The sequence below is a fragment of the Molossus molossus genome, unplaced genomic scaffold, assembly GCF_014108415.1.
Source record: "Molossus molossus isolate mMolMol1 unplaced genomic scaffold, mMolMol1.p scaffold_m16_p_15, whole genome shotgun sequence".
NCBI lineage: Eukaryota > Metazoa > Chordata > Mammalia > Chiroptera > Molossidae > Molossus > Molossus molossus.
In genome coordinates, this window is record NW_023425350.1 from 31,752,213 (window position 1) to 31,779,543 (window position 27,331).

The 27,331-nt window shown below is 47.6% G+C and overlaps 1 protein-coding gene across 1 annotated transcript in view; it reads left to right on the forward strand.

The window, feature by feature from the left end:
* The first annotated feature begins 4,008 nt into the window (after positions 1-4,008).
* Positions 4,009-27,331, forward strand: part of EPAS1 (endothelial PAS domain protein 1) — an 81,533-nt gene continuing 58,210 nt past the window's right edge. The window contains exon 1 of the mRNA XM_036262959.1: positions 4,009-4,560. Coding sequence (XP_036118852.1) covers positions 4,535-4,560 — 26 coding nt within the window. The 5' untranslated portion in view covers positions 4,009-4,534. The remainder of the gene's footprint in view (positions 4,561-27,331) is intronic.

The window sequence follows — 27,331 nt, forward strand, 5'->3', positions numbered from 1 at the left end:
AAAAATTAAGAATCTATAAATTACATATATATAAATTTAAAAAATAGTTTTGGAATCATTACTATCTTAAAAGATGCTTGTTGATTTCAGAAGCCTTAAAAAGTAAGTAAGTGTCTATGTCACAGTCTGGGAAATGCAGTGTGTATACAACTGGACTTTTTCCTCCTGGAAGGAAAGGGACCACTGGCTTTCTTTCCCAGCAGATGAATGCCTCCTAGTCTCCCCGAAGCAGCACAGCACAGTGGCCATGGACCAATGGCTCCTTCACTATTAGTTGAATGACAGAATGATAAACATACAAGACCTTTAATGGACCAAAATCTCATCCCTAGATCTAAAAATGGAAGACATTAGTCTCTATGTTACTAATAATCCAGATACAAGGGGTAGAAGGAACTGTGATTCTTTAAAACTGGATCCTTACCAGTAGGGAAAAAACAAAAAACGCTCGACCCTTTTCTTAATAAAAATCACAGAGCTCTTTTTGAAAGATGACAAATTCTGGATTTGTGACATCAAAAATCACAACATTTAATGGTAGCTACAGCATATGTCTGTGTGAAATATCCCACAGCTTTGGCCTGAAGCCAAACACAGGGGATATGGTTTCCCGTCCTGGAATTCAGTGACTGTGAGTGTGAAGATAGATTTTGGGAAGTCACAATTTAAGAGTTGGTTTTGTTTAGAGGGAGTAACATGCAAGTGTAAAAGAAGGGGTGACTCAGTGAAAACAACAGAAGAGGAACCACGGCCTCTGCCAGATTGTCCTTTCCTCCACCTCTGCTCCCTAGCCTGCATGCTCTCTCCAGCCCAAAACCAACTCAACGTCCAGACCAGGGCCAGATGGGTAATCCTGGAGATAACACACTTGGTAGGACCAGGACTAGTGCAGGAACTGCATGAGAGTCCTCTTTCTTACCCCAGGAGCTTCTCTTGCTTCAGTGCACTGAAAGTTGTAAAACACTAAAGAAACAGCCCAGCCTTCTAAGATCTCTTCTGCTGTTAGATCCCACCCATTCCAGCCTATTTCCAACCACATTCTGAACCATGTTAATGGGATTATTGGGGCGCTCTTTCTTCCACCTGTCCACTTCATCCCAGGTATCTTCCAAGTTGTAAACTCCTTATCTCTATCCTACCCTTCTAAGGGTGTGCTCTATATGGAGGGGAAGCTAGAGACCCAGTCTTGTTCTTTGTTAACACAAGTGGGTGTTTCCCTGCTGCCATGGCCTTTGTTGCCAAGCAGTCCAGTCTACAGTTGGGAGACAGGTGGAGAGATTTGCTGGGAGGTGTGGAGTTCATTCTCATTTTAAGCAGCCTAGGAGGTTTGCTTAGTGGTGCCCTCTGCTGCCCTCTGTGGCCAAAACATCAATGTCTCTGGAGAGACACTCTAAATCCTGGGATCCTGCTCTCCACCCATCATCTTTGAAAGCGGTTCTCCTTTAGTCTCTGTGGGTTTCAAAAAGTAAAATGGGACACTCTAGCTTCAAGCTTTTGTCTGGTTTATACTTCCAGCTCCTTCCTGCAAAATTTGTTGAACCGAATCCTGGAAGAAATTTTAAGAGGTCACTGGGCTCCTCGGCTCTGCTCTAAGCAAGGCTGGGTCCAATACTTCTGGGAATCATACAGGCTCTTGGTGACTCTCCAGATACTGCCAAACTCCCAGACTTCAAAGTTACTCACTGGGATTTCCACAAAATCTGTCTAATTGTTTATCTTAGCTTGGAGACCTTTCACTTAGACGGACAGGCTGGCCATGGGGAAGGAGCTATGCTATATTAATATGGCTGAAATGTTCTTCAGTGATCTTTTACCTTTCTTTCTTTTTTAAACATCTAAAATGCTACTTTAATAAGCTCAATCCTGCTGAAATGTTCTGGAAGGGTTGGAGGTGTTGCTTTGTGACTTGTAAGCACATCCCAGGACTCAGGGGTTTCTCCTTGCTCTGGCAGTGAATAGCTCTGGGCACCTGGGAGCCAGCAAAGAGCCTGCTTCTTCTCGCACTCCAGTCCCAAGTGAGATGAGTAAGCTTAGCGCCGATTAAGAGAGAACCATGTCTTACCAATTTGAATTCCTCACTGAAATAAATATGTGTCCATTAAGACTGGCTGGCTGGAGAAACCCAGTATAAAATCACTTCATTCCTGGACCAACCACCCCCAAGAAATGGCTCCCTAGAGAAATCTGCAATTTTTGTTTGAATCCTTTCACTGCCACACCCGACATTTGATTTTAAAGTCTGTGTGCTCAGCGCTCATTGGCTCCAGGAAAATGAGAAAATGTGCTTGAACCCCAATTCTTCGCAGGTTTTTTCATGTCTCCCTAATTCTGCTTTCCAAAGGCCCCTGAAAGGTATTCCTGCTTCTCTTACCATGTGCAAGGGGAAATACTTGTTTATTTTGTATTTTGGTGGTGACACAAAAATATACCTCCAAAATTCCACTTAAGTAGATTATTTTTCTTGATATTTAATTTTTTATTGTGGTAAAAATGCATAGCATTAAATTTACCATTTTTAAGTGTACAGTTAAATAGTTAAATGTACTCGCATTGTTGTGCAACAGATCTCTAGAACTTTTTTATCTTGCCAAACTGAAAGTCTATAGCCATCAAACACTTATTCCCACTCCTTCCCCTGTGCCCCCTCCGCCCCTGGTAACCACCTTTCTACTTTGTTTCTATGAATGACTACCTTAGATACTTCATATGAGTGGAATCTTCTGGTGGTGAGGCTAAGGGGGAAAAGGTACAGCCAAGTATGAGGTCTCAGGGAGGACCAGTTCCCTGGCTCCGCTCCCCTCCCCTCCCCTCCCCTCCCCTCCCCTCTCCTCCCCTCCCCTCCTCTTCTCCTCTTCACACCTGTGAAGCCTGTGGGCCTGTCAGAGATTAAGAGCCTCCTGGTCCCTTCCTGGGATATCCCTGCTGGATCCCGGAATCCAGGAAGGGAATGAGGTGGGATTCTGGGGAGAGTAGCTGAGCACAGAGCAGGGGCGCAGGGGCGTGTTGAAGGCAGCATTTAAAGCGCAGATGGAATCTCTGAGCGCTGATCTTCCCCTTAGCTCTCTGATCTCCCCACACCTAACACTTGCAGCCTTCACGTTCCTGGGCTTCAATCGGACTCTGGAGACACGTTGGGCAGGCCTGAGATCTCGTGATTGGAGGACTCGGTGTCAACTCTTTTCCCAACACTGGGAAGCCAGACTCACTTGTCCGATTCTGAACTGGCCAGGTGGCCAGGTCTGGGGAGTAGGGTGTGGCAGGCCAGACAGTTCAGAGGCCCTCTTCTCCCTCATCCCAGTCAAAGCCAGTATCCCTCCCAGCACAACTCCGCAAGCAACCAAAGCGCCAGCTGAGGGAAGGAAAGAACAGGCGCAGCCCTACCACAATTTCATTGCACGGTTTCCCTCAGACCGGACAGGAGCAGGTGATCGGTTTCCCTCTTTTTCCAAAAGGCAAAATCAGGGCGTTCTGCCGAAAGGAGCGCATCGCCCCGGCCCGCGGAGCAGCCACCGGGGCCTTCAGAGTTATTCCCACCCGGCCCTAGGGTCTACGCAGCGGGGCCTGGGATCGCGGAGCCGCTCCGCCAAGCGCGGCAGTGTGCAGGACCCGGTCGCAAGGACACGGCAGGGGTGGGCGGACACCAGCGCAGAGGAGCATCCCCAGAGACCGACTTGTTGCTGTCCCTTAGTCCACATAAACTGCGCCTAAATGGCGCGGAATCCCACCTTGCTACCTGCCAACCTCATAAACAACTACGGCAGTTGCGAAGGGAGGAGGCGGGGTGGGCGGGCCCCACGGAACAGGGCGTTCGGGTATGGGGCGGGCCGCGGTCGGGGCAGAGCTGCAGCGGCGCCTCTCCATTGGCCAGGACAAGTGGGCCGTCGGCGCTCGCGGCGCGGGCGGGGGCGGGGCCTCCTGGCGCGCGCCCGCCCCGCCCCCTGCGCCCTCACTCCGCGTGCCCTCCCCCGCGTGGGCTGCCAGAGTTTTTAACGTGAGCAGGCAGTCCAGGGAATCAGACGTTCGGGAGTGGCCTGGCGCACTGCTCCAGCGTCCGCTGCGCTACCGCCAGCTCTCCTGAGCGGGCCGTACAATCCTCGGCAGTGTCCTGAGACTGTATGGTCATCTCAGCCGCCGCGGCCGCCCGCCCCGGATTCTACTAACTGTGGTCGTCGGAGCCACTTTTTCTTTCTTTCATTTTTTCAACACCCAGGAATTCGAGGAAAGAAGGAATTTGGTCCTCTTCTCGCTGCCCTCTTTCTGGCATTTGACAGCCTCCTCCCACTCCTTTCCTTGACCCCGCCTCCCGGTGCAGGTTCCTCCCTGTCACCTTTCTCCACCCCCTTTCCCCGCACCTAACCAGCCGCCCGCAAACTTCCACCTGACTTGTGTGCGGCTCCTGGCCTGCGAGCACTTAGGACTTTTAACACTGGACGGAACCTCAGAGAGGGAGGAAGGGCCACAGCAACGGCAGCGGCTGCAGCCCCCACAGGCTGGGAAGCCCAAGTGCTCGGCGTCTCAAAGGACCGCGGCAACAATGACAGCTGACAAGGAGAAGAAAAGGTAAAGGGGCGTCGGAGCGGGCTAGAGAGCTCGTCCAGGGGTGGCCTCGCGGCGCCGGCGCGGCCGACAGCAGCTGGGAGAGGAGTGCAAAGAGGTCTTTGAGACCCGATGGTAGATTTGGAAAGTTTTTTGGAGTGTGGGAGGGGGAAGCAGGTGCTCGCTCTGGGGACAGGGCGCTGCAGCTTCGCAGTGGAGAGTTCTGTGGCCCGAGGATTCGGGGACCTGAGCGTGCCAGGAGGCCAGGAGGCCGAGAGAGATGGCCCTGCGGGGTCGGAGGCGCTCCCGCGGTATCTTCCAAAATCTCCCCCGTCCCTACCCCAAACTCCCGCGACAGCAGGTTGAAATGTTTTTCCTAGGTTGGTTTAACTTAGGTCAGCTTTCGACTTTAAGTCTCGCATGCAGGGCAGCATCCACTCCGGACCCTTTGGGTCCTTCCAAATGAGTTGTTATGTCCTCTCTGAGCCCCAAACTGGCGAGGGGTCGGAGGCGGAACGCTGCCCTGAGACGCGGCGGCACGGAGGGGCCAAGGTGCAGCATAGGGCCCCCACTTAGGGTCTACAGATCCCACCGAAGCTTGGAGAAACCCCCTTTCTGATCCCTCCCGCACCTTGACTCTGCGGGAGAGTGGGTAGTGAAACCTGTTCCCTCGCCCGGGCAGGTGTCTTGCTCTGTGGCGAGGTGATGGAGACACAGGGAGCTCCCGGCAGGTCCCGGGGTTTCTCTCCCAAGAGGACGGAGAAGGGCAGCAGCGATCTGCCTGCTGCCTGCCGCGCAAGCCTCTAAGCACTGGGCGAGAGGCAACTCCGGCCAACTCTCGCTGCCCTCCCGCCCCCTCTCGGCCGCTCCCCGCTGGCGCTGTCCCTGCTAGGGTGAGAGCGCACCTCGCTGCCGCCAGACGTGGGTACCGCTTTGCTTCCCGCAATCGTGCTGCTGGCTGCCTGACCCTCACTTCTATCCCCACCGGCGCTGCCCCGGCGGGCTGAAACTTTCGGCTCCGAGCTCGGCGGCAGTGTGGCAGGGCTGGGGTTCAGGGAACTGGAATTGAATGCACCGCAGGTTGAACGACCTGAGCTTCAGATATCAGCTGCTGGGCAGCGGTGAGGAGGTTCGGAGATGGGGGACCGCAGAGGAGGGGGTGACTGGCCTCGAGCCCCCCCTCCCCCCCAAGAGCTCAAGTGCCTATGTTGATTTGCTCTTGTTCTGACTTCCACTGCGAGATCGGAGCCAGAAATCGTGTATCCTCTGGTCGAAAGCGGCGGTTCCCATCTCGCGGCACAGATAAGGATTTGATAAAAGGGAGTGAAATGCACCCGTTCTGGACTGGCGCCTGGCCGCTCCGTTCTCTGATCGCTGGGGGGGAGGGGACTGAGCCCGGCTCCCTGGAACCTACCGCTGTTCCCCCTCCCAAGTTACTGTGGCGCCCCCAGGCCTGAGAAGGGTGAAGGAGCTTTGGCCCGACCACCCTTGGTCCTCAGACCGAGCCCCCTGGGGCCTTGGAGCAGCCCTGGAAATCAGTGTCTGAAGGGCACCGAAGCAGGGAGCAGAGTTTAAAATCCCACACATTTTGTAAAACCAGTGTAGCCTGCATCATAATACCAATAATAATGATGAAACAATTTTTAAAAACACAACAGAGTTGTAGTCCGCTCCTGTGAGCGCACGCTCCGGCCCCAGAGCGGCCGAGGGAAGTTACTGTACATTTACAACCCTGATGCCTATGAGTGAATGTCGCAATCACAGAGGTGCGGCATGAAGTTTAATCTTGACAGATGTGTGAAGTGTTAGCTTCCCCTGAGCTGCTCAGTGCCGGCTCTTTGCTATTATGTGTATTAATCATTGCAAGAAACTTGGAAACAGTGGGAAATGATTTCAACATACCTGGCCGGAGTGCCTCCTTCGTTCAAGATAGAGGGGGCAAGTTGCAAGAGGGCAGGAAAAATTGGGGGTAATCAGACTCTGAATTATTCCTGAGAGCTGTGAGTTTAAGAACCACTGCCAGAATTGCCCGCGAGTTGCCTAGGAGGCCGCTGTCGGTGCTACAGTGCCCAGTGTGACTGCCTTTTGCGACTTGCTTTGATTTTTGGGTCCTCGATCGGCAGGGCAAACAGCATATCCCTCACCATCAAGAGTCCCTTAAATGGTTGTCCAATTCCTGTTGGGCTAGTTGTTTAGAGACATATTTACTTTTTGTGTCTGGCTCTGTTAGCTAGGAACGAATACAATGAAAGTTAAAGTTAGTGTGACCTGTAAGTGGCTGTCCTTAGCTTTCCTGCAGGGGCTGGCAAGTGCAATGTGCTGCCTGCCAAGGGGGCTCTCAGATGATGATTCTGCACGAGTTCCTATGAGTTTTTATTCTGTTGGTTCAGCAGAGCCATTTCTTACCCCAAATTCAAGATGCATGGATACTTACAAAAAGTGGTTAGGATCATTTTGTTCCAAAATGTTCGTGTGTCGATGGATATGTTAATGTTTAATAATAAAGAGTTTGCTTTCTAAGAGTTGGCTGGCTGGCTGGCCTTGATAGAAGGTATCAAAGTGCACTCTTTGGGTGGTAGTGGCATTCTCGTTGATATCAGAGAGGGTCAGATACTGAAGCTGGGTAAGGGTGCTGCGCTCACCTTTCTGCGCTGTATGTCAGGAGTGCAGTGGAGGCCTCATTAATCAAGGTTCTGATTCCACGAAGAGCTGGAAAGTGTCGGGGTGACTAACCTCCTGATAAGACAATTTCTGAATCCCTTCCCTGGGAGAGAAACCAGTCTGGAAGGTTTTAGGTACTTAGAGATTGGAAAGTGGTTCAAGTAAATGTACGTGAGATCCTTGGATAATCAGGTATCAAAGTCCATTCCCAAAGCTAAAGGGAACTCGGAACACCTTCTCCGGTGAAGGCTTCTATCACTTAGTGCTGTGCCAGTGGTGGAAGGAGTCAGAGACATCTGGATTAGAAGTTTTCAGACGATCTGGCCGAAGTTGTTCCTCTGCTAAAATAAAACCCAAGTCCGTCTTTTTCTAACACTGAAGGCGGAAATATTGCTGGACAGTTTTTCTCAATTTACATATATTTTCTATAAATATTCCTTCAACATTTGATTTGTTGCTGTTGCATAACCGGAATTCAGGGATAAAGAACTGATGTAACACAGCGGTTCAGGTATTTAACATTTAGTTCATGCAGCTTTCATGAAGTTCAAAAGAATGCCGTGGCTACAGGTTTTTTCAGTGTCGCCGATGGGAGCTTAGAATTGTCTTATAAGGGACTGTGCAAATCATGTAGGCATACGTTTTCCTTTCTGGATAAGGAAACTGAGACCCAGAGAGGTTAAGTGACCTCCAGTCACAAGGAAAGTTAGCTCTGGTAAGAGTCAGAACCCTCGTTCATTACTTCTAGTTAAGTAGGTCTTTTCCTGTTGTTGGCAAAATAGTACCTCCTGAAGTGCCTCTAGACAGTTCCAAAGGATTACGTGCACCACCCCCACCCCCACCCCCATCCCAAACTGAGCCTTATAGAGAAGAGACTCGCTTTGTTAGATTATAAAAGATGTCAGGCTCACCAGGAATGGTTCTGTTTGCTCTCTACTCCTACTCTGAATAAAATACTGAAGAGGAGACTAAGAAATAGGGGGTGTTGTTCTTGTCTTCAAATTGCTTAGTTTGGTGGGGGATGGAGGGAAGACATACAGGGAAGTTTAATTAATAATATATTGCCCTGGCCAGTTTGGCTCAGCAGTCAGAGCATCGATTCCCCTCAGGGGCATGTACTTTGGTTGGGGTTCAGTCCCTGTCCCCAGCCCTGGGGGTCCTGCGAGAGGCTGCCAATCGATATGTCTCTCTCACATCCATGTCTCTCTCTGTTTCTCTTTCCCTCCCTCCCTCCCTCCCTCTCACTCTATCTGAAGATAAATGGGAAAATATCCTCAGGTGAGGATTTAAATATATATATATATATATATATATATATATATATATATATATATGTAGGCTGGCAGCTTACAAGTGACTTTTCTGTTGGGATCAAATCTTTCGAAGCTAAAGATAAGCTCTCAGTAGCGTTTCAGGGAGTAGTAACCACACACACAAGCACACATGATTAATAAAAACGAGTGTGTGTGTTTAGGGGTGGGAGAGTTGGTTCATAATTTTCCCTGTAATCACCCAGGGTAGGTGCTGACCACCAGCATAGAGATCAGCTCTGAGGGCAGATCAAATTCGGGTAGTCAGTGTCAGGGACAATGAGAGTAAGAAAAACTGGAGGGTTCAAGAGTATTCCTTATCATGTACTTGGACACCATAGTCAGAAAGCCTCCAATGATGAATGTTTGCTGTTCTCTACACGCTTGCTTTGGGCACAGAAGGAGACATCTTACAGGGCTCCCCTAGTGATAGGGCTCGAGGTTCTGGTCCCACTGAGGATAACAGTGGAAGCCACTATAACTCCAGGGAGGCCAAGGGAGAGGAAGCTTCTTAAGTTGGATTTTGTGAATGGGGTTCAGGGGATAGCCTGTGAACCTTTGAAATTCCAAACAAGATATTATATATATAAGCACCCCCCTGCCAAAGGAAGTCTGTTCAGTTCTCAATAGCCTTTCCAAGCCTTTCCAATCTGGAAAACGCAAGCTCTGGCTCTTAAGTCTCTGACCCAGAGACGGCCTTACATTTCAGCGTCCTTCTGTTTGTCCCAAACAAGTCCATTGCTTCACTGCCAGTGTCTCTCCATGTCTTGGAGGTGGGAGTGGGGTTGGTGTGTGCTTCTAGTAAAGGTCCTGTGGTGCAACTTAATCTAACCTGTACCCCATGTCTGCCCTTAGCCCTGCACGGTTATTTGGAGGTAATTTTATGCACTAGGAATACATGTGTGTGTCCTAGTAGAAATTCTACACACAATAGGACAAAACAAAAAAAAAAAACCTGCACACTTAGTCTTATTTGTATAGGCACTGTCCTTAGAACTTTACATGGATTAACTTTTTTAATCCTAATAACAACCTTGAGAGATAAGCCCTGTTGCTATCCCCATTTCACTGATGGGAAAACAGGTATAAAAAGGTGAATTGCCAAAGGTCAAATTGGTAGTATGGGCGGAGCTAGGATTTGAGCAGGGTAAAATGCTTCCAGAGTCTGTACTCTTAACCAGTGATGCATACTGCCTTACATTTTTAAGATATCTATAAAGTATTTATTACATTTCTGGGTCATGGTAAGTACTCCATAAATGATAACTGCTTTTGTTGTTGGATTTCTAATCATTATAATTACTTTTCCCTTTTGTGACTCACCACTTGCATTGAACCTCACACTCAGAAAGGTACTGGAGATCTGAAGGGTGCACTTGGCAGTCCTGGCAATTCTTACTTTTCGTGGGTTTCCCTCAACTCTGGCAGGAGGCAGTTCTTTCTTGCCCTTAAGAAGTTCAAAGCTTTCCACCTCCCACCCTTCACCGGTGGCAAGACTTCAATAATACCTTAGCCTTCGGACTCCATTGTGCAGAAGAACCTGTTAGAAGTCTTCCTCTGTGGCTTCTGAAGAGCCATCTCCAAATCAAGATGCACAAGACTTCCTCTGGCTCTTTTGATCTTTTGAAATTGCAAGCACAGGAAGGAAAGAATGGATAGGGGAATAAAGACTAGCTGTGGCCGTTGCAATAATAATGTTGCATTTCTGCAGAGCCCTTTCTCTCGTGAGCTCTGCGCTTTGACAGTCCCACTGGCCTCTGCACCGTGAACTGGAAGCCTTCTTGAGTTTTTGCAGTGCTGTACAACAACTGCACCACACGTGTGACACAGAGAGAAGCAGGCCATGTCGGCAGTTGCACAGCACCGTGTGTGTGGTAGTTGTCATGCACGGTGCATGCCACTCACAGCTCTGTGTTTTCTAGTAGGGGTTGGGTGTAATCTGGTGCCAGTTGTCTGGTCCTGGGAATGATCTGAGAGCGTGAAGTCCAGGAGCATGCAGGGCCTTGAAGATCTCTGGAGCTGAGGAAACAGGTGTGGGATGGACTGGAATGTTATCTGCTTCTAAGTGGCCCTGGTTTTCTGTCTAATTTCTCAAGAAAGACTGGTTTGCTTGATGCCTTAGGCTGTTTCTAGAGGCCGCTGTACATCAGCAAAGTTCTTATTATGTGACATGACCACCAGAAACATTGCTTGTTCCCAGGAGGCACGTTCCCCACCCCACCCCCTTCCCCTTAAATGGAAAAATTCTTCAGTTTTAAAGTTACAAGTAACTTCTGTGCAAGATAATGACTCTGGGAAACAGTTCCTTTTCTCACGTGGAAAGATATTTCAGAAAGGGTGGTTTGCCCACAAAGCCATGGAAGCAGATTGTTATGACTCTCTTCTTGTATTCCTCCAACAACTCCCCCCAGTGCACTTCCTCTCTGTGGCACCCTCCAATAAAACATTCAAACCTGAGAGGTTAGTGCTAGGAATCATAACGGATTCGGGATTTTATTATGTCAGGCTGGGTGATAAAACACAAGGGGAAAATGACTCCATTATGCTGCACTCGTGATTGCGATGCGGGAGGTGAACCCCCACTACCACGTTGGCTGCCCACAAGTGCTGGGGGTACAGCCAGTATTACAGTCTTTTTAGAGATGAACCGACTCTATACTAGTTTTAGTTGACTCGGTCTTATTTTCAGTCTGAAGTGACCTGTGACCGTGCGGAGTCAGTGGTTTGCTATGAATAAGAGGACATGGGCTCAGTCAGAGACAGTTCAGAAGCATTTTATAAATTCTTTAAAATACATCAATGACAGTGTATAATTATTTTTTGGTAGTAGTCATCTAAATCAATGTGCTCTGTGCCCAGCCAAATGGACAGTGCTCTCTCGGTGTCTCTTGATGTTATATTTATACTAACAAATAGGCATATTTTACTCTTGATAAAATAATTTTCAGCCCAGGCCAGTTTGGCGCAGTGGTTAGAGCATGGGCCCGCAGACCAGAGGGGCCCGGGTTCGGTTCCCGCTAAGGGCACGTACCTTGGTTGCGGTTTGACCCCAGTTGGGGGTCATGTGGGTGGCAACCACTCAATGTGTCTCTCTCACATCAATGTTTCTCTCTTTTCTCCCTCCTGCTAAAAATAAATGAATGAATAAATAAATAAATAAATAAATTTTTATATTGTCACCACTTGGTATAAGGTTTGCCTTGACTACGTCTTGGTAAGGGGCAGAGGGAAGGAAAGGCAGTACATTATCCTCATTTGGGGGAGGTTGGGCTGCTGAAAAAACCGTGCCATCTGCAATGAAATGTCATATCGGCCCCTGGTGTCGCTGGTGAGGCTGGGCCCACGTGCATCTCCCTGGGCTCCTGTGACAAGGTAGTGAAGAGGCCAGAGCACAAAGGGGATGACTCAAACTTTAATACTAACTATTCTCATTACTAATGAGTAATGACAGCAAATATTTACAGGCCTCCTTCCTACCTTTATGACTTCCTGTTGCTGAAGCACTTTGGAGTATTGAGAAAGACTGTCCTGGAAAAACACGTCATACGCAGTTGCAGAAAGAGCAGCTCTGAGCACACACACAAAATCGGTTGCCTGGTTCTGTTTATGACTTTTAAGTGCAAACAACAAAAAATTATGCTTGTGACACACGGTGTCTCGTGATATTTTTAGAGAGTATTCCAGAAATAACAAGACCGTGCAAGTTAGTAAAGTAAAATGTTGAGTTAAAGCACAGATCATCTGATGAGCACTCAGTTAGGAACATATGACCTCTATATTATTTTTCTGAATGAAAACAATGTTGCTTACTGGTGAAAAAGAGGATGTGTAAAATACGTCATGTGGGGAATTCAGGGAGTTAGAAGAATATCATTTACTTTACAGAGACTCTAGAAGAAATCTTGATAATGCTCATTTCCTTTTATTTGGTTTGAAAAGCAACACAGTGAAATTGCTTTCTTCAGTCAGTGTCTGTAAACCACTGTACCCTTGCCTCTCTCCTGTGTTTCCAAGAGTTCTCAGATGCTATTTTAGAATGGCAACATTTACTCCAGCACTGGCCAAGGTTGATGAAGCTAATTTTGGTGCCCAGGGTAAAGGGACAGAGAAGCCATCCACGATGCCAGAAGGAGTTTTTGGTGCCTGGGTTTGGAGCAGTGTGGTGTTACCGGACACACCACATTTCACCTTTAGAACCTTTATTTGTGTGCTTGCACAACAGATGTTTACCCAGATATTAAGATAAGAAAAGTATGAAGGTCACATTTCACTGGTGACAAGAGAGCTTCTATAAATGTAACCATATCACCATGCAGCAGGAGTCTGTCCTTTATTCTATACCAGGGGCTTAGCGGAATTAATGGTGGGAGGGGCATGGGAGCCAGCCGAGGTCCTTCCCAGATTTTTGGCTTTCTTGCCTTCATTGTAGATGTCCTGGCTAACCTGGCGTGCCCCTTCCATTTCATGAGGCCCTTTGGGGTGGTCAAGAAGTGAGGGGAGAATACAAGTGCACTCTCTGTCCTCCCCAATCCCTGAGTCTCCTGGCGATCCATGGACACTCATGTCCTGTGCCCTTTCCTGCTATCTGACCAACTAGGAAGCATCGCGGCTGCTAAATGAACTTTCCTAGCCCCTCAGAAGAGGTTTGCATGGTGCAGAGACTGCTCCTGTTTTAGGCCTATTTTAGGCAGGGTTGTCATGTCTTCAAAGCACAGAGTCTTCAGGGTAGGAAAGGGGTGTCTTTTGTGGATTTGAGTGTTTCTCTTCAAGATCTTCAAGGATTAGCTAGACACACTCAGAGCCTGAATGAGGACGTGGAGCTTTGGTCCAGTTTCTTCCGCAAGGGCAGTCTACAGGGCAGTGGGAATTCATCTCACTGACAAGAAGGGACCCCACCCAGCTCTCTCACCCCACTCACCATCACCCAACATGCCTCCTGAGCTCCAAATATGCATACCTCCCCCCTCTGCCCCAAGGCCTGTTCACCCTGTATCACAGGACTCATTCCCGCCTCTGTCCCCTCACCCTAGTCCCTCCATCCTGGGTGCTCCTTTCCTCGACTTCTCCTCAAATATCTCCCACTTTCCTATTGTGAGCCCAAGTTCCCCAGTTCCTACAAACCCTGCTGTAGTAATTCCCACGCTGGCGCCTCCCCCTCCGCTGGTCTCTGACTCTTGGTTATGTTTGCCAAAGAGCCTGCCTGATTATATTTCCTTGTTATCCAATGACATTTTATGTGTTCTTGTCTTTCCAACAAGATCACATGTTGCTCAAGAGCAAGGATGTCTAACTTTCTGATGTACCCTGTAATACCTTGCATATTTTGAGTCCCTAAAATCATAATTTAAAAAAAATTATAGAATTGTTCTGTTGTGATCCCTTGGGTTTTTGGAAGTCTTGCCTCTTGGGCTCTGTTGTTTTCATTCATGTAAAATTGAGCTCTTTACTCATTTTGCTTTAAAAGGAAAGAAAAAGGAAAAGAAAAATCAGGGGACCGCAGCAGGTCTTATTGATACATGGTTTTGCACCAGAGGCAAACGTCAGGCTGGTATTTTGCCAATGCTTTGCTTCAGCAATGCCCAGTGCATCAAGGCAAGGAGCAGCCAAACAAAGTGCTCCAGCATCATCTCAGAGTTTTAAAAAGCCAGGCAGGAAAGTGTGTGTGGTAGATTCCTTGCTCTCAGCTCAGAAACCATCTTCCCTGGGAAACCCTCGCGGATTAGCAGCGCATTGGTACCCCTGTATGTATGTGGTCTCCAGTCTGTATTTTATTATTTACATGATGCTTTTACAACTTGCTTTTGCTGAGTGTGTGTTACCTGTGTATCTGTCCCTGATTACCCCTAGGTGGTAAACCCTCCAAGAGCTGGGGCCTAGTCATCTTTTTCTGTTTTTTGGTTTTTTTCTTCCCATAGCACCCAGAAGAGAGGCCTGCATTTAGGTGCCCAGTAATTGTGTATAGGCTCAGTAGTTCTGTGTCAGAAACTTTGGGAGCTACGTGTAGAGGGTTAGAGGCACAGACAGAAACCTTTGCTCAGATCAACTTACCCATCCTCCTGATCACCCACCGTGCATGTAGTAAGTTTGTGGAGATGTTGGCTTCATCACTGTGTGTAAACATTTGTAGGTTACCTATCAAATTCAGGGGCCACGCCATGCAGTGAGGTTACAAAGAGGCATTAGATGGACCCCCTGCCCTCAGGAGGCTTATAGTCTAGTCGGAGAGTCAGAAGTTCCTATAATTATTTTCTTAAAACATCACAAGATGGTTTTATTAGTGGATGCCCTAGGCCCATCTTTAAGATGCTGCTATCTTGTTAGGCAGTCAAAACTATCTCAGGTAAAACATTAAGCAAACAGTAGAAGATTGGTAGTAATTAAGTGAGAGTGAATAAGGGTAAATAGATCTTGCGTGTTGTGAATAGGTCAGCATGGATTAGAGGGAGGTTTAATGGAGGAGCATTAAGATCTAGGTCTTGAAGACGAGATGGAATTTCGATAGATAGGTGGGTTTGGGCATTCGGGTTGGGGTGAACGGCTTGAGTCAGACGAGGAGGCAAGAATACACAGGGCGTCCAGGCGAGTGCTGCGGAGCAGCTCCTTCCTGCACTCAATCTGGAGCTCTGGTAATGATAGGGAGATAAGGACCAGGCCTGGGCTGGTGTTGGGAAGTTAAGGGACAGTCCTCCCTGAGTCATGTGGTGATGAAATTTTTGGGCCACCTTGGGGCCGTGGGAGAGTGCATGCCTCTCTTAGGGCTCAGTGGAACCTGAGGGAGCTGCTCAGGGCACCTCCATTATCTTCCAAATAGGATCCTGGCTCTGGGGTGAGCACCAAGGAGTGGTTGGAGAAGGCCGTGGTTTTTCTCTGTGAGAAGGACCTCAAAGGCTGAAAATGTCCCCCTCTTTCCCTTAGGAAATAACTCACCTGGAATGTATATCCCAGGAGCATTTTCAGGTGAGTTATTTCCTAAGGGAATATATATATATTTTGAGCCCCCCCCCCCCCCAGGGCAATGGTTGTCTCCCAGTGTCCAGAGGGGAAGCCGGAGGGAGACAGCTTACCATACTCTCACATACTGTCCAAAAGGCTCTGGGGAGGGTCGCAGTGACCCTCCTCCCATGTTCTCATTTTGATGGTAAAGTCTTTGTCCCCTTGAGCATTTGCTCAGGACTTTCATTCTATCCCTCTTGCCCTTTCTCACTCCAGATTCCAGGTTTTTTAATCTGATCACTGCAGAAAGATAGGACAGGCTGCTCTTCAACACTTCCCTATTTTTAGGGGGGAGGCTAATCCAAGTCAGACCACCCCTTTTGCCATCTCTACCAATAGCTGCTTGCTGCATGCCCCGGCTGGAGTACAGCAGCCGAGCTGACCTTGGCCTTCTCCTTTCCTGCGATGTGCCACACCATTCCCTAGAGCCCGAGCTCTGGAGTTTTGGGCCAGATGCCGCAAGAAGAGAAAGAAAAAGGAGCCATCTTTCTGGAGTCACCTAGGTAGGACAGCTGGGGCTTGTTTCCTCCCCCAACATGTCTAACCTTTCCCCTGGAGGTATTTAGAAGCTCTTAAGGTCATGGCTGGACACTTGCAGGCAGGGTCTTGGCCAGAGATCCCAAATCACTGGAGAAGATCCCATACCAGCAAAGGCCAAGCGAGTCACTTGAGTGCACCCTGTCCGGTGGTACTTCGAGGGAGACTGCAGCCCCTGAATGCTTGGCTTGGAATTTAATCTCATCATGACAACTAAGTGCATCATCTCATTCCTTTTCCATCCCCTCCATAATCAGTAAATGGTTGTAGAAATGGGAAGCTGCTGCCCAGCCCAGGCAGAACTGTTTTATTCAGTGGTATGTTCAGTAATCATTTAAATACTTACTCGTGCAAGATGCTGAACATTGCACCTGAACCCAGGGAGCCTCTGGAGCCGGGTGGAAGGAGCCCTCCTCCTGCAGGATTTCAGGGGGCGAAGAGCTGTAAAGCCCGTGCAGCCCAGCGCAGACACAGAGCTGTCTGGGGCCTTAGGCATTCCCCAGGAAGCTGATTCTGGGTTGTCCTAAGAAACCTGTAGGCTAGAAAGTAATGTTCACTTGAATCTAGCCAAAGTTAGACATTTGAGTATAGCATCTACATTCCCACAGCTGCAGACAGGCCTCAGGAAGGCAAAGGAAGGTGTCCTAACCAAGCTGATCTGTGACTACATGGTTAAGGTATGAAACCCATAAATTTGCCATGTTTTTTTATTTTCCTTTCCAAAGTAAAGATTCCATTTGAAACTTCTAACTTTGTACCTGCTGAACTAGCAAACTGTCTTCCCTGCCTGGATCAGTGAGGTGATGGGACCTAGGCACATTTGGGGGTGGTATGCTCACCACAGCTGCTGGCTGGCATTGGGCCTTGGGAGCCTGAGATGACTGTGAGTATCGATCCCTTCTTTTCTGAGCCATTCATTTGAGCACATTAGAAACCATTTCCCATATTCAGATCAAAATAAGCCCTGTGATTCTGAGCCACCCGTAGTCCTTCTGTGGATCCAAATATTACAAGGGTAATGATGACAGCTTAATTCTCCTTGAGTTAGATCTTCCGGGCCAAGGCAAAGTACATGTTTATTTCGGAAAAAGACAAACTTTCACCCACTTGAATTCCTCCAAAATTAGTGTCAGGGGCTGACCACAAGAGTTCCGTATTTCTTAGCCTTTGTTTTGCCAAACAGATTATAGATGCTCCCGGGGACACCTTCTTTGGGTCCCTGGTGAAGCCTGCATGCATGTGAGATTCAGAGGAGCTCTGAAAGGCTCCTCTAGATCCCTTTCTGCCTCGTGCGACCTAGAACAGGTCACTAACCTCCCTGTGTTTCCCATTGTAACTGGGAGTTAAACACACTAACTGCTTTCTGAGAGGACTATTATGGGGTTGAAATTAGCTCGAGTTTCAATAAAACCGTGCATTTAAAAAGTATACTTTTAAAATCTTTTTGCAACCATTATCTTACTAGGAAGACCTTTGAAACGTTTAAAGTGCAGACCATTAAGGCGCCATTATTAATAAGCACAGCAATATAATCATTTGGCCCATGGTTACCTGTTGGAGTGATTCGTCCACAGCTGGGAGTCTTAGGAGAATCTAAAAGGAGATGCTTGTCCTCAGGCCTTTAAATCCCACCCCTGTCCCCCATTCCCACCCCCTGGCTGAGCTTTTCAGGATTATGGGCTCTTTCCAATAGTGATTTCAGGGTATGAGTTATATTTTTCCCGCACTCTGAGATTCAAGGAAACCTCTCAGCACCAAGAGACGGAGGAACCCTCCAGAAGCCTGGAAAACGGTCTGACTGGAGGTGCCCCTTCCACACCTGGCTCTTCTCCCCTCACCTGTGAGGGTAGAGGGTCCTGCCGGCTGCCATCCCGCCGTGAGTGGGAATTTACCCTTTGATTTAGCAACCCCAAATCTCTAGACCAAAAGCGCCACTTGTCACTTTAGATCTGACATGCAAGACGTCATTGGGGCCTTCCTAAGTGCCGGACCCAAGGTTTTGAAAGGTCGGACAGCTTATCGGTAGATCTAGAAATGGGGGTGTGCCAATGCCTAGAAGATGCCTGGGCCTGCAGGAGTCACTAGAAGTGGAAAGAGGCTTCGGTTGGGAAGGGCCTGGCTCTGCTACACAGTGACCATGAGACTTGGCAGGTCACGCAACTCTGGCCTCAGATCCATCACCTGTGGCACCCCTGATAACTCTTGTCCTTGGTCTTGCCCTTCTCTCAGCCCTACCCCGAGTCCAGCCAGCTGACTTGAGCCTTAGGTTTGAGCTTCAATACAACCTCCTCAGGGAAGCCTTTCTAGACTTCTCTCAGTTAACCTCCATGCCTCCATCTCTGTTCTCTCTCTCTTTTTTTCTATACAACACTCCCCGCATGCTCTAACGTATCTGTCTGCTTACTGTCTGTCGCGTCCCTCTAGTTTGTAAGCTCCCCGAGGGCAGGGACTGTGCCGAGTTGCTCACCGCCATGTGCTGTGTGTCCAGGGCACTGCTGAACACGTATCTATGTGATGCTCCTTAAATGTAGGTGAAGTGAAGTATGAATCCAGGGTTGCTGGGTCTTTGTCTTCAACTCGGCATTATCATTTCTTACATTTGTTCAGCGTTTGTTTTTGCCAAAGCTCAGAATGTCCATGAAAGGATTTGTCACTCTCATCACACGGATGAAACAGCCGAGGCACCAGAAGGGGATCCCAAAGCCAGAGCGTGGCAGAACCCATGTCAGAGATCGCCGGCCCCAGCTTCTTTCCACCGGCCGGTGCCTTCTCTCCAGGCACCTTGTTTTTCTGTCATGGTGATGTTATTGTTTGTCTTATTTGGCAACCTGTTTACGCCAGAGGAGCAGGAACCATTGTGTGTTGGTGGCGTCTGGAAATACACAACAGAGTCCCAGGAGAATGGCGCTGTCGGTCCTTACCACAATCAGCAGTTGTCAGCCAGGGGTAGTGCCTGGGTGGGTGTCACTTCCTACGTGGCCGGGCTGCATGTTGAAACACCACTGTCTGCTCCTCACAGTGGCAGAGGGGAGTAGGGCCCCAGGACCACAGACCCACTTCCGCCCGGTACCATCTATCCCACCATACACACCTAGGCCCTTTCTGCTCGGGAAATGCCGTGTTTATATGTCCAGTCTTGGAATTCCTGTGGCCTGGGGGAAAGCAAAGAGGAGTGTTAACCAGCTCGGTGACTTCTGGGCTTCATTTCTCCATCATTAAAATGGGCCAGTAGGTGGGGACCAGACAAGATAAACTCAAACATCCCTTCTAGGTTTCCAATTCCATTGTGGAATAAAGTCGAAGTGGATCCTGGTTCTGGCTCCTGTTTCCAGCTGCTTCCTTAGGCAAGGAAGATGGGAGGTTAAAGGTGATCAGTGGGGGTTTGGAGGAAGCCTCTCTAATTCCCTTGTGACCCCCCCCCCCCAAGAGGAGGTTCTGTTACAGTGGAGAAGGGCAGAGCCTTAGAAGTCACTACTGGGCATGGCATGATGCCAGAGAGGGGGTCTGGGTCCACTTCCACAACAGTGGGACCACCCTTCAGAAGGAAGAGGGTTGAGGTGGGACAGAGTGCCCTGCCCAGGGATTTCTACAAGGGGAGCAGCTGTGTTATCAGGAGGGGCAGTGTCGTCTCCTAATGCCAGGGAAGGAGGAGGCGGGCTGCCGGGGTGAGTGAGAGCACCCTTAACTAGGAACCCCAGTTCCCAGCTCTGACGCCACGCGGCAGCCTTCATGTGCTCATTCTCACCTTCGGTTTCCACCTCTGTCAGCTGCGCTGATCTCTGCCTTGCCAGTCGGTTTGGGGCTTGGGAAACACAAACTGCTACAAAAGAGGGGATGATTACTGCTATGATTTGCATACACATGTATATGTATGTATGTGTGTATAAGTGAGCATATCTGGAGTGCTCAGGGTTGATACTGACGTGGGATGATTGACACAATCTTGACACATACCTGAAAGTACTATGTCCTTTGATCTGAGGCAGGAGGGAGAAAGAACTGATTTAGGAAGCCTGGAGGGGAACAGACTTGAAAATTACTGAATGGAGTTACGCTGCTTTGGGAGAGAGGGGGAGTGTTTTGTGGGACAGAGGTGAGTCAGTGCATGACTGTTGGGGAGTCACCTTGAAATTGTGCCAAAAAAGTAGAAATATTGGGAGTTGGGTTTATCTGCCTTTCATCAGGTACATCAAGTTCTGGATGGCTTCCCACTGGCCAGAGACCTGAGGTGGACGGCTCTCCCTTGCCCTGGGAAGGCTTTCTGCTGGCTTCGGCCCCGCTGAGCAAAGTCCTCTTGTTCACTGGAGTTCACACAGACTCTTTGCCAGGCCTGCCCAGAATCCTGTCTCCTCTGACTTCCTGTGCTCTTGCATAATATTTCCTTGCTTCTTGAATGCCTGTCCCCAGTGTGAGGGCAGCTCACTGACGCTGCTGGACAGGGAGCAGGATGTGGAGGGAGGACAGGGATGTGCAAATGTCACCCAGGGGTGCGCTTGGCCCTGTGGATGGAGGGCAGGAGGGACAGGGCTCCCCAAATTGCTTGGCAGAAGATTTTGACATAAAGGCAGTTAGGGAGACTGAGCAAGCACATATACATACCAATCCCAGTAAGTTATCTTTCCTGTAAAACTATTTTTCAAGTAGCTAAGTTGTTTTCTTCTAAATATAAAAAATATACGTTCTCTGTAAAAAAAAAAAAAAAAAAAAAATCACAGTACAGGAAGGCATCTAGATAAAAATAAAAATCACCAAAATTCCACCATCCAGAAGTAGCCACTGTTAACACTTTGGTGAACATACTTCTTACTATATAATAAATAGGGGTATGTAATTACAGAATATTATTATAGTATATACTGCTGTGAAAATGCATTTTCTATATAGCAGTATGTCAGAATTGTTTCTGACTATTGAGGCACATAGATTTAATATCGCTGTATCGGGTTCTACACACAGATGTATTATAATGCAACCCCTGTTCGTTGACGTGTCCAGGCTCAGAAAACAAGCTCTAACCAGCCTGAAGATTATTTTCAAACCTGAAAACAGCATCTCTTCTATATGCTGGATCAATGTGTTGGTTAGCTCTGGTGTCCCAGAAGTAACTACAGATGAAAAGGTTTTGTGCCCAGGTAGGCCTTCCTGTGGGCTTAGAACAATCCACGTGGCTGCAGAGAGCAGGCTGCGGCCACCAGGCCGTCAGGGCTGGGCTGGGGCTGTCATGTAGCCCATGTGTCTGCTTGGAGCAAGAAGCCATCAGCTGGGAGAACGAGTTTTTCTTCAGTGGCATGGCTGTGCCCAAGGTTTTAAATAAACTCCATTTGAAATTTTAATTGGTGATTGTCCTCCTGAAATTTTGTGACATAATCCATATCTTTTAAGAGGTTCCCTTTCTTCTTTACACAGTAGTGTATTGACTATACTGAAAACTTCAATGCATATTCAGTATCATTCACATTTGTTACAGTTGGAAGGTCTAAAACAATTTTTTTTAGCTGAAATAGATGCTATCAACATGGTGTTTCTGTCCCATCCCTGAAAGCTATATCTTTTTAAGCGTTGTGAGGAGTTTCTTCCCTTCCGCTGACTGCGGTTGGAGGTGGGGCCTAAATGTAAAGTAAACTTAAACATAAAGATGACTCCTATGCATTTGGGAGTCAGGAGTCTAGAGCATCTGCTTGTTTTCTTTGAATCATTTTTAAGTTGGATTGGAAATTTCTTTGATTTAATCAGGAGTTTCAGTATGAGGCTAGGGCTCATGGCTTGTGGTTGGAAATTGCTTGTTAGGGTTACTTTTGTTTCCGGGAGCTGTTTCAGACTTTTTTTCTAAGTCAAAATCATGGTAATGCCAGGCAGTTTAAACATATTCATTTAAAAGCTCTCAGGCATCATTTAAAACAAAAATTTGCAACAGATTTGAGCATCAATAGAATCCAAGTATTTTACCCCATTTTGCTTATCTCCAGGGAAATAGTCTGTTATGACAATTTGCATAATTATAGTTGCTCCTTCAATTTATTCACCCAGGACTCCTTTTTCTAGAATTACTGGCCAGACTGTTATTACATGAAATTCTTGACTGTATTCCTGAGGAATTGGGAAGGGGATAAGAGTTAGAGAGAGGAAATAATATAATCTTTGCCTGCTTTACAACGTTTTCCGCATGTTGGCCTTTAGCAAGTTGATTCTGTAATTGCTCCCTTTCTTGGTCATTACCTGATTTTGGTGGGGTCTTTGCTATGGGTGCACATTTGGGAAGTGGGGAGGGACAAGACTGAACTGGTCCTCAGAATTATGAAATAGGACCTTGTTGAAATTGATACTTCTGGACAAATAACGTGCAGCAGCTGTTGGCATGGCAACCCCTACGTGGAAAAGCGCACGCCGCTGGCAGATGACTTTTGCAGTACTCAGTGTTAATCTGATAAATGGCTTTTTTAATAGTAGTTTGTGGGCTAATGGAAAGGTCGAAGCAAACCTTCATTAACAGGAAGAGGGATGAGGATTTTGAAGTCAGCGAGTGCACACACTGGAACCACAGACGCTCGGAGCGTGGCAAGCCGAGCAATCGCCAGCACTGTTTGTCTTGAAAGGGTGTAGCTGCCATTATCACTTTAGATTTCAAGCGTGGAGAGGTTTGGGAGACCTTTTACTTAAGACACGTCGTTTGTGTGATAGTTTAGGGTTGCATTGCGGTGTTACAGTGGCGGTGGTGGGGTGAAGGCGGTTAACTGTTTTTTTTTCATTGTGGTAAAATATATATGACATAAAATTTACCATTTTAACCACGTTAAGTGTACAATTCAGTGGCATTGAGTACATTCACGTTGTTGCACAGCCGGCAGCACCGTTCATCTCAAGAGCTTTTTCATCATCCGGAATTGAAAAGTCTATGTTCGTCAAACACCTCCCTAGTAACCGCTATTCTGCTCGATGAATTTGACAGTTCCAGGTATATCTCATATAACTGGACTCACACAGCATTTGACTTTTTGTGCCTGGCTGATTTCACTCGGTATAATGTTTTCAAATGTTATTCACTTAGCATTGTCAGAATTTCATTCCTTTTTTTTTTTTTTTTTTTATCCTCACCCGAGGACATTTTTTCCATTTTTTGTTCAGGTAGAGTGGGAGGGAGAGAGAGGAACAGAGAGAGAGAGAGAGAAACATGGATGTGAAAGGGACACATCGAGTGGCTACCACCCGCACAACCGACCAGGGCCGGGGACAAACTGCAACCGAGGTACATGCCCTTAGCGGGAACCGAACCGGGTCTCTCAGGACCGCAGGCCGACGCTCTAACCGCTGAGCCAAACCGGCCAGGGCTCATTCCTTTTTAATGCTGAATATATTCTATTGTATGGACATACCACATCTTGTTGATCTATGTAAATGAACGTTTGGGTTGTTTCTACCTTTAGCTATTGTGAATAATGCTGCTAGGAGCTGGGTATACAGATATATGTTTGAATCTCTGCTTTCGGTTGTTTGGGGTATATACCTAGAAGTGGAGTGGCTGGATCATACGGTAATTCTGTGTTTAATTTTATTGAGGGACCACCATAGTGTCTTCCACAACAGCTATACCATTTTACATACCCACCAGCCTCGCACAAGGGTTTCACTTTCTTCACATCCTCACTAACACGCGTTATTTTCTATTTCTTCTTTTAAAGCCATCCTCGAGGATATGAAGTGATAGTTCAGTGTGGTTCTAATTTGCATATCCCTAATGATTAGCAGCGTGTTTGCCTTTATAAATTATTGCCACAATGGCCTGTGTGGGAATGGAAGCCACTGCTCCATTGTTTATACCTGGAAGGTAAATGAGACTATCAATGCAGTGATGTTTATTGGGAGTAGAAGGTGGAAAGGAGAGAGGCACCATGTGATGATTATATACAGCACAGGAATCTGGGGGACCTGTTTTCAAAGTGTGTCCTATGGAGCAAGTGAAACTATTTTAAAATAGAGGCTGAAGTAACAGCAGCTCTTTGGGTGAGCTTGAACTAAGTAAGCCTGCTGTGGGCTGGGCTTGTCCTGTATAATCCTTCCTGCTTCAGCTTGATATGTGGGCATGAGTGTCACTCTTCCCTGAGAATAATCATTGTTGCCATAGGCTACAGAAGGCTGAGCCCATCCTCTTTCCTCTCCCTGGGGAGGAAATCCCCCAGACGTCTTGCCAAGGGTTTTCTTAGGTCTTTACCCCACTATCTAATTTCACCACCTGAAACAATATATACACCCCCTCCTCTTCCCCACCCCCTTAGCTCTTATGTTGGCTGCTTGTATTTTGATAAGAAAAGGAAAGAACTTAGAACTAACTGAGCACTTTGCTAGTCACCATATAGCAGATGAAAACATGGCTTCTGTCTTCAAAATAAGGACTGGAGGACCTGTAATTTACTATGTGACTCTTTTTTTTTTTTTTTTTTTTGTACAGACAGAGTGGGAGGGAGAGAGAGAAAGAGAGAGAGAGGGAAACATCGATGTGAAAGGGACACATCGAGTGGCTGCCACCCGCACGACCAACCAGGGCCGGGGACAAACTGCAACCGATGTACGTGCCCCTAGCGGGAACCGAACCCGGGTCTCTCCGGACCGCAGGTGGACACTCTAACCGCTGAGCCAAACCGGCCAGGGCTACTATGTGACTCTTTACAGCGGGAGTGCCAAACGCTAGCACGCATCAGAACCACCTGGAGGAGTGGTTACAATTTAGGGTGCCGGGCCCCATTCCCAGAGTTCCTCATTCAGGAGGTCTGGGTAGAGCTGGAGAATTTGCCTCTCTAACACGTTTCCAGGTGGTGCTGACACTGCTGGTCTGGGAACCACGCTTTGAGAACCTGTGCTTCACATCCATCCTGTGAAATAGATATTATTCCCATTTATCGGATCTGAGTTGTCGAGAGGCCAAATGACTTGCCTCACATCATCTAGACAGAGTGCCAAGGCCCAGATTTGAAGCTGGAGGTCCTCACTCCAGACCCTCTGCTGTTTCCATTATATCAGGAGTGGTAGGTACACAGCCCTGGAGCATCCTTCATCTAGTCCACGCTGGGATAATAGTGTTAATCAACCACAGCACCTCTAAGCCCAGAAGCAGCCTTGGTGTTCTTCAGACACGGCCCCCAACAGCCATACCTACCCATCAGCGGGGGCTGAAATTAGTTATACCTACACCAGTGAATATAGCCTCTAAAACAGAGACATTAGCAAAAAGAAACCTAGTAACATCTAAAAAGAGCCCTTGCCTGATCTCCACTGTGCTCTGCTTAGGAGGGAAGTGGCTGATGGATTGGGAGCTGCAGGAAGCATCGCTGTCCCGTGGTGCTGGGACCTCATGGCTCATCTATCGAGTCTTCATTCAGCACCCAGGCAAGACAGGATCCTCGGCCAGGAATCCTTACCCTTAAAAAGTTTAAAATCTAGATGACACTTATAAGGAGAGTTCTTTTAAAGCTGCCATAATTTGTCTAATTTATCTCTGCTATATTTTATTCAAAAGTTACGAGCCATTATTTGGCACTAAGTTCAGTGATGGATATAAAATAGTGCTCAATACATGTTAACAAAAATAAACAGGAAGTAGGTGCCAAAGACAACTGTGTCCACACTTGACGAGGTCTTTTATCAAATGGACAGGAGGAATAAGTAAGATGGAACAGCGATAACACCTTGCACTTATATGGCACTTCTGAATTCCAAAGGCACCTCATTCAGATCTGAATTGGGCACCTAATGGGGTTGAGGGGAAGACTGGAGCTGAGGTCATGTACCAACCTTGAAAAGAGCATCATTAGAGAAGGTGTATGTTGGAGGGGGTTGGAATGTAACCCTGAGAACAGACTGGTCCAAGGCTGTCTCTGGCCAAACCAGGATTCAGTTACAGGGAGCATTTGGGTTTCTTACCTTGAAGAGCCTTCCTTGGTTTTGCCTTGTTGATTGTTTTGAGAGGGAAGTCCATGGTACTTGACCATCCCTACTGGACCCCCTTTGTATAGAAAATTTAACTTTCTCTGCACATTCTTCATGCCCAAAATTCTGTATGAGCATGCTCATAGTCATGCTATCTTTTATTTTGTTAAATAAGACCTCCTGTGTAACCTAATTGGCAAAAGGAGGAAGGAAACTCCATCCAATGATATATCCTGAGATAAGAAATCTTTCCAAAACACCACACGGGCCTTTGATGAAGCCATTTATGAGGTTGAAAGTCAATCTCATGCAGACATACAATGGTGACTCAATTGGCCATTGACCATAGCCATGCAGGTCAAAGGAAATAGATCAATAAATACAGATTATTTAATGGTTAAGAACTTGAACATAGGACCTCTAAAGAAAATAAAAAGAGGTTCCTTCATGGTGTCTCCTGACCTGGCTGAATAGTATATATGCTTTGACAAGTCCCTCTCGGTTTGGGAATAGATGTTGGGAACCCAAGAAGAGGACACACATCACCTCTGCTGCCCACTTTGACTATGATGATGCCTGGTGGTAGGCAAGACTGGGGTTGGTTAGAATGAAAAATGGTCATCTTTGGGCAGCTTCTGGGTGCCAGGGTTTTTCCGCATTAAGTTTTAAAGCCATGTATTAAAAGCAGCTACGTAAGTGGGAAACTAACAGCACCTTATAAAAGGTTTTACAGGAGAGGCAGAGTCCTCTGTTTGGAGCCCGTTTTGTTAAATGTCAGGGTGGGGAAATCCAAAACTGGTTAATGTTTCTGCTGTGCACTGAAACCAATTTGACTGGAGCCAATCACACAGCGAGCAAGAGCGGACTTCTATCCTACCTGGTGTGGGTACTGACTAGTGTTGGATTGGGAAGTGCCCCATTGACAGAGAAGTTGTTTTATGTTTAGGTATATTCTGTAGCTCATTTACCATTGAAAGAGAAGAAAACCTATCCAGTGTATCCGTAGGGTGGACTGGACCTTTCCAGAGGGAGCAGAGAACTCCCCTGAGGACAGGTCCCTGGGAGAAGTGTAGTTCCTACCAGAAGGCACAGAGAAGGCAGCTCCCTTGGACTTGGATGAGCCATTGTTCTCCTGTGGGCAGTGGTTCTGGGTGTTCTAGGTCAGAGTCTTGGATGATAAATAGTTCAAAGAACTCATTATTGTATTGAATTAGAATATTAATGTCTTTTAAAATTCTTTTACATAGCCCGGCCAGTGTGGCTCAATGACTGAGCGCTGACCCACGCACCAAGAGGTCGCCCGTTCAATTCCCGGTCAGGGCACATGCCCAGGTTGTGGGCCCGATCCCCAGTAGGGGGCATGCAGGAGGCGGCCA